The sequence below is a fragment of the Rutilus rutilus genome (assembly GCF_951802725.1).
Source record: "Rutilus rutilus genome assembly, chromosome: 17".
Classification (NCBI taxonomy): domain Eukaryota; kingdom Metazoa; phylum Chordata; class Actinopteri; order Cypriniformes; family Leuciscidae; genus Rutilus; species Rutilus rutilus.
Window position 1 is genome coordinate 685001 of NC_140230.1, and position 10641 is coordinate 695641.

General features: G+C 47.0%; 1 protein-coding gene across 4 annotated transcripts in view; it reads left to right on the forward strand.

Annotated features, from left to right (window-relative positions):
- The window catches only part of znf407 (zinc finger protein 407), a 23431-nt gene extending 13383 nt beyond the window's left edge, over window positions 1-10048 (forward strand). For 2 of the 4 annotated variants that reach the window (XR_014625032.1, XR_014625033.1), the window contains exons 6-10: window positions 24-107; window positions 347-467; window positions 2765-2943; window positions 8591-9382; window positions 9475-10048. Coding sequence is in view for 2 of the 4 variants with exons in the window: in XM_084385532.1 (XP_084241658.1) it covers window positions 24-107; window positions 347-467; window positions 2765-2943; window positions 8591-9291 (1085 nt within the window). In the remaining 2 variants the exon portion in view is untranslated. Of the gene's footprint in view, window positions 1-23; window positions 108-346; window positions 468-2764; window positions 2944-8590 lie in introns of all 4 variants that reach the window. The other 2 variants (XM_084385532.1, XM_084385533.1) reach the window with 1 other exon arrangement.
- The last annotated feature ends 593 nt before the right edge of the window (window positions 10049-10641 follow it).

Consider the following 10641-nt stretch of genomic DNA (forward strand, 5'->3'; position numbering starts at 1 on the left):
GTCTCTGCTCCTCTGTGTTTCAGGAGAGAAGTCTTTCCTCTGTGATCTCTGTGGGTTTGCTGGAGGAACCCGTCATGCTCTGACCAAACACCGGCGCCAGCACACAGGTACACATCACACACACACACACACACACACACAGATACACACACACAGGTACACATTACTCTCTCCAGCACACAGGTACACATTACTCTCTCCAGCACACAGGTACACATTACTCTCAAATGTACACACTGCACCTTTAAATGTTGGCTTGAGAAAGTCTGAGTATTTATCATAGTTGAAGGTATGTAGGTGTTGTGGACCGAGAGCAGTAGAATCATCAGTGCTGTGTTTGCTGCAGGTGAGCGGCCCTTCAAGTGTCAGCTTTGCAGCTTCGCCTCCACCACACAGTCTCACCTGACGCGGCACAAGCGTGTGCACACAGGCGAGAAGCCCTACCGCTGCCCCTGGTGCGACTACAGGTACACCTGTCTCACTCTCAGCATGCACACCTGTCTCACTCTCAGCATCATGCACACCTGTCTCACACACTCAGCATGCACACCTGTCTCACCTGTCTCACACTCATCATGCACACCTGTCTCTCTCAGCATACACACCTGTCTCACTCTCATCATGCACACCTGTCTCACTCTCTCAGCATGCACACCTGTCTCACTCTCAGCATCCACACCTGTCTCACTCTCAGCATGCACACCTGTCTCACTCTCAGCATCCACACCTGTCTCACTCTCTCATCATGCACACCTGTCTCTCTCAGCATACACACCTGTCTCACTCTCATCATGCACACCTGTCTCACTCTCTCAGCATGCACACCTGTCTCACTCTCAGCATCCACACCTGTCTCACTCTCAGCATGCACACCTGTCTCACTCTCAGCATCCACACCTGTCTCACTCTCTCAGCATGCACACCTGTCTCACTCTCAGCATCCACACCTGTCTCACTCTCTCAGCATGCACACCTGTCTCACTCTCTCAGCATGCACAACCGTCTCACTCTCAGCATCCACACCTGTCTCACTTTCTCAGCATGCACACCTGTCTCACTCTCTCATCATGCACACCTGCCTCACTCTCATCATGCACACCTGTCTCACTCTCAACATACACACCTGTCTCAGTCTCTCAGCATGCACACCTGTCTCACTTTCAGCACGCACACCTGTCTCACTCTCAGCATCCACACCTGTCTCACTCTCTCAGCATCCACACCTGTCTCACTCTCTCAGCATGCACACCTGTCTCACTCTCTCAGCATGCACACCTGTCTCACTCTAAGCATGCACACCTGTCTCACTCTCTCAGCATGCACACTTGTCTCACTCTTATCATCCACACCTGTCTCACTCTCAGCATTCACACGTCTCACTCTCAACATCCACACCTGTCTCACTCTCTCAGCATCCACACCTGTCTCACTCTCTCAGCATGCACACCTGTCTCACTCTCAGCGTCCACACCTGTCTCACTCTCTCAACATCCACACCTGTCTCACTCTCTCAGCATGCACACCTGTCTCACTCTAAGCATGCACACCTGTCTCACTCTCTCAGCATGCACACTTGTCTCACTCTTATCATCCACACCTGTCTCACTCTCAGCATTCACACGTCTCACTCTCAACATCCACACCTGTCTCACTCTCTCAGCATCCACACCTGTCTCACTCTCTCAGCATGCACACCTGTCTCACTCTCAGCGTCCACACCTGTCTCACTCTCTCAACATCCACACCTGTCTCACTCTCTCAGCATGCACACCTGTCTCACTCTAAGCATGCACACCTGTCTCACTCTCTCAGCATGCACACCTGTCTCACTCTCAGCATGCACACCTGTCTCACTCTCAACATACACACCTGTCTCAGTCTCTCAGCATGCACACCTGTCTCACTCTCATCATGCGCACCTGTCTCACTCTCATCATGCACACCACTCTCATTATTCACACCTGTCTCACTCTCAGCATGCACACCTGTCTCACTCTCAGCATCCACACCTGTCTCACTCTCTCAGCATGCACACCTGTCTCACTCTCAGCATGCACACCTGTCTCACTCTCTCAGCATGCACACCTGTCTCACTCTCAGCATCCACACCTGTCTCACTCTCTCAGCATGCACACCTGTCTCACTCTCATCATGCACACCTGTCTCACTCTCATCATGCACACCTGTCTCACACACTCATGCATACTTGTTTCACTCTCATCATTTTCACCTGTCTCATTCTCAGCATACACCCGTCTCACTCTCTCAGCATGCACACCTGTCTCACTCTCAGCATCATGCACACTTGTCTCACTCTCATCATGCACACTTGTCTCACTCTCATTATGCACACTTGTCTCACTCTCATCATTTTACCTGTCTCACTCTCATCATGCACACTTGTCTCACTCTCATCATTTTCACCTGTCTCACACTCAGCATACACACCTGTCTCACTCTCATTCATGTTTCATTGTTTGTACTGGAGCTGAGATCAAATACATGAGCCTTCGTGAGCAGAAGAGACTCAGAAACATTCAAGAAATCATATTTATTTCAGACTTTTATAGAAAAAATATATGCATACAGGTTTGAATTGAGTAAATGATGACAGAATGGTATTTTTTTGGGTTAATTGTCCCTTTAAAAAGCACCACCAATGCAATAAGCCATAGCAGTCTTGATGTTTTGCTCCATATGAAAGGAAACACGACATCTGTTCAGCGTTTAGTGAATGTAAACATGTTGTTGTTTGTATTGTCAGATCGAACTGCGCAGAGAACATCCGTAAGCACATCTTGCACACAGGCAAGCATGAGGGAGTGAAGATGTACAACTGTCCCAAGTGCAGCTACGCCACCAACGGCCCCATGGACTTCAGGAACCACCTGAAGGAGACGCACCCGGACCTGGAGAACCCAGACCTGGCTTACCTGCATGCAGGTGCTCGTCTGCCTCATTCTCTGCTAACACTTCATCAGTGGCTGTTCATAACCTGCACTGATATAAACATGCAGCAGTGCTCAACCAAACTGACATCTGCACCTCTTATTTCAAATATTATTATAAATGAGTTTTTGCCCAGACTTGCCCTACTATGGAAGTCAATGGCTACCGTTAAATGTTACCGCAAATTTTTTAACACTGAACCTAAAGATACAAAACATAAAACAACTTTTATGACGTATATTTTCCGACTGAACTTACCAAACGTTCAGAGCAATGCCGTGTGCAGGATAACCGCGCTCGCTTCATGTGTGTTCATATGATGCCGCTGAGAACTCGTGTGTAAAGGAGTCAAACACTAATGAAGATCTGCTTTCAGTCCAGTTTAGGGTCATATCTTGTGACACCACGTCCTGTTTAAGGTTTGTTTTTTATCGGTGTTGGGGAAAGTTGCTTTTAAAAGTAATGCATTACAATATTGTGTTACTCCCCCCAAAAAAACTAATTGTGTTACTTAGTTACTTTCTTTGAAAAGTAATGCATTACATTACTTTTGTGTTACTTTTTCTCACCTGGGTTGGGCTTGCTTCTTTGTTTTTAATAACAATAAAAAAAAAGGTATATTTTTGGCAAATGTTATAAGGCCCGTTTACACCAAAAGTGAAATGAATAAGCCTCAGACTGAAGGAAATGCATATTTACTCCTGTACATCCGGTAGAGTACAGTAGTGTACAGTAGAGTAGAGGTATAGTAGATTCAGTGTACAGTAGATGTACAGTACAGAAGAGGTAGAGTAGAGGTAAAGTACATCAGTGTACAGTAGATGTAGAGTACAGTAGTGTACAATATATGTAGTGTACAGTAGAGTAGAGTACAGTAGAGGTAGAGTAGAGTAGAGGTATAGTAGATTCAGTGTACAGTAGATGTACAGTACAGAAGAGGTAGAGTAGAGGTAAAGTACATCAGTGTACAGTAGAGGTAGAGTACAGTAGTGTACAATATATGTAGTATACAGTAGAGTACAGTAGAGGTAGAGCACAGTAGTGTACAGTAGAGGTATAGTAGATTCAGTGTACAGTAGATGTACAGTACAGAAGAGGTAGAGTAGAGGTAAAGTACATCAGTGTACAGTAGAGTACAGTAGTGTACAGTAGAGGTAGAGTACAGTAGTGTACAATGTGTAGTGTACAGTAGTGTACAGTGGAGGTAGAGTGCAGTGGAGGTAGAGTACAGTGGAGGTGGAGGTAGAGTACAGTGGAGGTAGAGTACAGTGGAGGTGGAGGTAGAGTGCAGTGGAGGTGGAGGTAGAGTACAGTGGAGGTAGAGTACAGTGGAGGTAGAGGTAGAGTACAGTGGAGGTAGAGGTAGAGTGCAGTGGAGGTAGAGTGCAGTGGAGGTAGAGTACAGTGGAGGTGGAGGTGGAGGTAGAGTGCAGTGGAGGTAGAGTACAGTGGAGGTGGAGGTAGAGTACAGTGGAGGTGGAGGTAGAGTATAGTGGAGGTGGAGGTAGAGTGAGGTGGAGGTAGAGTACAGTGGAGGTGGAGGTAGAGTACAGTGGAGGTAGAGTGCAGTGGAGGTAGAGTACAGTGGAGGTGGAGGTAGAGTGCAGTGGAGGTGGAGGTAGAGGTAGAGTGCAGTGGAGGTGGAGGTAGAGGTAGAGTACAGTGGAGGTGGAGGTAGAGGTAGAGTACAGTGGAGGTGGAGGTAGAGTACAGTGGAGGTGGAGGTAGAGGTAGAGTGCAGTGGAGGTGGAGGTAGAGGTAGAGTACAGTGGAGGTGGAGGTAGAGTACAGTGGAGGTAGAGGTAGAGTGCAGTGGAGGTAGAGTACAGTGGAGGTGGAGGTAGAGTGCAGTGGAGGTAGAGTACAGTGGAGGTGGAGGTAGAGTGCAGTGGAGGTAGAGTACAGTGGAGGTGGAGGTAGAGTACAGTGGAGGTGGAGGTAGAGGTAGAGTGCAGTGGAGGTAGAGTACAGTGGAGGTAGAGGTAGAGTGCAGTGGAGGTAGAGTACAGTGGAGGTGGAGGTAGAGTACAGTGGAGGCGGAGGTAGAGTACAGTAGAGGTAGAGTGCAGTGGAGGTAGAGTACAGTGGAGGTGGAGGTAGAGTACAGTGGAGGTAGAGGTAGAGGTAGAGTGCAGTGGAGGTAGAGTACAGTGGAGGTGGAGGTAGAGTACAGTGGAGGTGGAGGTAGAGTACAGTGGAGGTGGAGGTAGAGTGCAGTGGAGGTGGAGGTAGAGTACAGTGGAGGTGGAGGTAGAGTACAGTGGAGGTAGAGGTAGAGTACAGTGGAGGTGGAGGTAGAGTACAGTGGAGGTGGAGGTAGAGTACAGTGGAGGTGGAGGTAGAGTACAGTGGAGGTAGAGGTAGAGTACAGTGGAGGTGTAGGTAGAGTACAGTGGAGGTGGAGGTAGAGTACAGTGGAGGTGGAGGTAGAGTACAGTGGAGGTAGAGGTAGAGGTAGAGTGCAGTGGAGGTAGAGTACAGTGGAGGTGGAGGTAGAGTACAGTGGAGGTGGAGGTAGAGTACAGTGGAGGTGGAGGTAGAGTACAGTGGAGGTGGAGGTAGAGGTAGAGTGCAGTGGAGGTAGAGTACAGTTGAGGTAGAGGTAGAGTGCAGTGGAGGTAGAGTACAGTGGAGGTAGAGGTAGAGTACAGTGGAGGTAGAGTACAGTGGAGGTGGAGGTAGAGTACAGTGGAGGTAGAGTACAGTGGAGGTGGAGGTAGAGTACAGTGGAGGTGGAGGTAGAGTACAGTGGAGGTAGAGGTAGAGTGCAGTGGAGGTAGAGTACAGTGGAGGTGGAGGTAGAGTACAGTGGAGGTGGAGGTAGAGTACAGTGGAGGTAGAGGTAGAGTACAGTGGAGGTGGAGGTAGAGTGCAGTGGAGGTGGAGGTAGAGTGCAGTGGAGGTAGAGTGCAGTGGAGGTAGAGTACAGTGGAGGTGGAGGTAGAGTGCAGTGGAGGTAGAGTGCAGTGGAGGTAGAGTACAGTGGAGGTGGAGGTAGAGTGCAGTGGAGGTAGAGTACTGTTATAGAGCATAGAGCATGTTAATATTTTTAACATATGATACAGTTTAGCAACCTCACACGACGAGTGCCGTTTTCCTGAATACCATCACGACTGAAAATGTGACATTGCTTTCATACAACAGTTCAATAAACAGTTCAAATTAAGTCACTTACATTTTAGACACAATATTGACTGTTTTTGTTCTGTTTCAGCCGCAAAAATAGTTCCAAACAAAGATCACAGCAAAACCGTAACGCATCTCACAGCAACACTCAACTGTGTTTTCATTACTGAATGATTCAGCTTTTTGAACGAATTGGCTGAGTCAAAGATTCAATGTCCCATTCATAAACATCTGTCTCATTCTTGAATGAATCAGTTGTTTGAACGAATCATTTGAATGAATGACTCAATGACTCGCTCATTAAGACGGTCGCCTGCCGCCTCCTACTGGCGGTTTACTTTCATGTTTAAAAGTATCATTCTTTCCAACGTTTCATATTTGTATATTAAAAAATATTTAAAACAATCTCATAACATTATTTAATGCAGTTGTAAATTTTCAGTGTAAATGATTTAATTTGATCAGCCCTACCTATGGTAACAACAGCCCTATATTATCCTATTACGCTATTCTAATTTAATTTATTGATCAAATTTTAAAATTTAAAATGAAAGATGAAGCATACATTTAATAAGATTAGGGGGGGAAATGCTCTTTAAAGGTGCAGATATGACAATATGCAGATTTAAATATATCAGAGCTGATTGAACACAGATGAGAATATTTCTTCAGAATAAATTATATTTACAGCACACACACACACACACACACACACACACACACTCAAAAAAAACCTTTTTTACTCGGACAAGTGAATGACAGATTTACTTGTCCAAAGGACAAGCACATGAAAAGGCTTAATGTCGAGCCCTGAGTACAGTGGAGGTGGAGGTAGAGTACAGTGGAGGTGGAGGTAGAGTACAGTGGAGGTGGAGGTAGAGTACAGTGGAGGTAGAATACAGTACAGTGGAGGTAGAGTACAGTACAGTGGAGGTAGAGTACAGTAGTACAGTACAGTGGAGGTAGAGTACAGTGGAGGTAGAATACAGTACAGTGGAGGTAGAGTACAGTAGAGTACAGTGGAGGTGGAGGTAGAGTACAGTGGAGGTGGAGGGAGGTAGAGTACAGTGGAGGTAGAGTACAGTAGAGGTAGACTACACTAGAGGTACAGTAGAGGTAGAGTACAGTGGAGGTAGAGTACAGTGGAGGTGGAGGGAGGTAGAGTACAGTGGAGGTAGAGTACAGTGGAGATGGAGGTAGAGTACAGTAGAGGTAGAGTATAGTAGTGTGCAGTAGAGGTACAGTACAGTAGATGTAGAGTATAGTAGTGTACCGTAGATGTAGTGTACAGTAGAGGTAGAGTACTGTAGAGGTACAGTAGAGGTAGAGTACAGTAGATGTAGTGTACAGTAGAGGTAGAGTACAATAGTGTACAGTAGATGCAGTGTACAGTAGAGGTAGAGTACAGTAGAGGTAGAGTATAGTGTACAGTAGAGGTTGAGTACAGTAGATGCAGTGTACAGTAGAGGTAGAGAGAGGTAGAGTACAGTATAGGTAGAGTACAGTAGATGCAGTGTACAGCAGAGGTAGAGTACAGTCGAGGTAGAGTACAGCAGATGCAGTGTACAGTAGAGGTAGAGTACAGTAGAGGTAGAGTACAGTAGTGTACAGTAGAGGTGGAGTACAGTAGAGAGAGTACAGTAGTGTACAGTAGAGGTAGAGTACAGTAGATGCAGTGTACAGTAGAGGTGGAGTAAAGTAGAAGTAGAGTACAGTAGAGGTAGAGTACAATAGTGTACAGTAGATGCAGTGTACAGTGGAGGTAGAGTACAGTAGAGGTAGAGTACAATAGTGTACAGTAGATGCAGTGTACAGTGGAGGTAGAGTACAGTAGTGTACAGTAGAGGTAGAGTACAGTAGACTACAGTGGAGGTAGAGCACAGTAGTGTACAGTAGATGTAGAGCACAGTAGTGTACAGTAGAGGTAGAGTACATTAGTGTACAGTAGAGTACAGTAGAGGTAGTGTACAGTAGAGTACAGTAGAGGTAGAGTTCAGTAGAGGTAGAGTACAGTCATGTACAGTAGAGGTAGAGTACAGTAGTGTACCGTAGAGTACAGTGGAGGTAGAGTACAGACGATGTAGTGTGCAGTAGAGTACAGTAGATGTAGTGCACAGTAGTGTACTGTAGAGGTAGAGTATGTAGAGGTAGAGTACAGTAGATGTAGTGTACAGTAGAGGTAGAGTACGTAGAGGTAGAGTACAGTAGTGTACAGTAGAGGTAGAGTACAGTAGATGTAGTGTACAGTAGAGTTTTTGTGAGGTTTTACGCATGCGCAGTAAAGGTGAATTTAGCGTTTTCAGGCATTATCCAAAAGTTTCTCATCCACACTGAAACGCCGGAAAACGCCTGAAAACGCTAGTGTGGATGGAGAGCGTTTTTTAACGAAATCGCCGTTTTCAAATGTATCCGGATTAATGTAGACGTAGCATTAGGTCCGTGTTGCGCTCGTGTTGAGCTCATGAAACGGTCCACTTATTGTGTGTGTTTCTGCTCTCTCCTGTGTCTGTGTCAGGAATCGTGTCGAAGTCGTTCGAGTGCCGTCTGAAGGGTCAGGGTGCGTCGTTCGTGCAGGCGGAGGCGGCGTTCGCCCCGGATGAGCCTGAGCTGGGGTCCGAGGCGCTCCAGCAGGTTATCATCATCCAGGGCTACGGCGGGGGAGAGGTGGCCATCGATCAGGCCCTGGAGGAGTCGGCCGCCGCCACGCTACAGACCCTGGCCATGTCCAGCCAGCTGGCGGAGGTGCTGCACCTCACTGAGGACGGGCAGCTGATCGCCTCCCGGGACCAGACTCGATACGTGCTGGTGGAGTCGTCCGGAGAGGCTCGAGAGCAGGAGGAGGTGGAGCGCGGGGTGTGTGAGTCCTCCTCGGCTCTGGACGCGCTGCTCTGCGCTGTGACGGAGATGGGCCAGCAGGGCGGCGCTACAGAGATCACCTCCGATCAGAAGAGCGACGCTCAGACGCCTCCGGCTCAGGTGTACGAGGAGCAACCGGATCAGGTGATGAGCTCGGCCAATCAGCACACGTCTGAGCAGATGCAGGAGGTGCTGCAGTTTGCAGCCAGTCAGCTGATGATGAAGGAGGGGCTCACGCAGGTGATCGTCAACGACGAGGGCACGCACTACATCGTCACTCAGCTGGACGACTCCACGCTGCATGTGGAGGAGCCGTCCGGAGAGGAGACCGTAGTTTACTCCGAAGTGAGTCAGGAGTGAAGTGTCTCTCCAGCTGAAAGACAGTCACTCAGCTGGACGACTCCACTCTGACCGTCAAGGAGACCGTTGTTTACTCTGAAGTGAGTCAGGAGTGAAGTGTCTCTCCAGCTGAAGACAGTCACTCAGCTGGACAACTCCACATTGACCGTCAAGGAGACCGTCGTTTACTCTGAAGTGAGTCAGGAGTGAAGTTTCTCTCCAGCTGAAGACAGTCACTCAGCTGGACAACTCCACATTGACCGTCAAGGAGACCGTTGTTTACTCCGAAGTGAGTCAGGAGTGAAGTTTCTCTCCAGCTGAAGACAGTCACTCAGGGTCTCTTCCCATCACAACGCTTTTTGGGATTTTTCTTTTTTGATTCTATATGCAACAGGCACATAGCTATGAAATCCACTCTTATTTTGTGTGTACAAATGCAATATATCCTTCTACTAAAGGCTAATTCAGTTCAATGTGTGCAGATGTTTAGATTACTAATGAAAGCCTTGTTAACCACCTTCTGTTTTCCTTTACGTATGTTTGATTGTAGTGGTGAAACACCCATTCTGATTCAGGACTGTCATCTTAAGAAACTCAAGACAGCGTCAGTAAAGGCCAGGAAATAAAACTGTGGAAAATGTATATTTATGACTTTGATATTTTCTTTGGTATAGGAGGTGTTTAAGTGAACCTCTGAATATACTTCCGTTTACAGGTGTCCTTTTGAGAGATTGATTGCTTGTGAACTCTAAATAAATAACTGAGCATTTTGCTGGCACATTTGTCTGTTTCAGGTACATGAGCACTGTTAATAAAACATCTCAGCACATTTGTGCTTAATGTGACAAAGCTGCAACTCTTAATGTTGAGAAAAGTACAGAAAACAGCGTTTGCACCAGCTGGACGTACAGAAGTTGGGTGAAGGTTCAGAATCAGAATCAGAATAAAAAGTTTCTGCTCCGACGACGCAAACGCTCCACAGTCCGGATCCAGATAATAATGTGAACACAAGCCAGCGGGGGGGCAATCGAGCCCAGTGTGAACACGTCGACACATGCCACTTTCTCCAGAGCCAGTCCAATCTATCTATAAATTACAGAAACGTCTGTCTGTCTGTCTGTCTGTGTGTGTGTGTGTGTGTTAACCACATATCTCTCGAACCGTTGGTCCGATGGATTTCAAATTCGACAGGTGTCTTGCCACGGGCACGAGTAAGTGCAGTGCCAAGTTTGACGTTGTTTGGATGAGAAATGCAAAAGATATCGTTAAATATATCATTTTTAAAAGGTTGTGGTTTAAAAATAAACAGAGAGTTGTATCGGTCAAAGAAGCCCCGAGAAGGTTGTGGTTTAAAAATAAACATTCTGACAA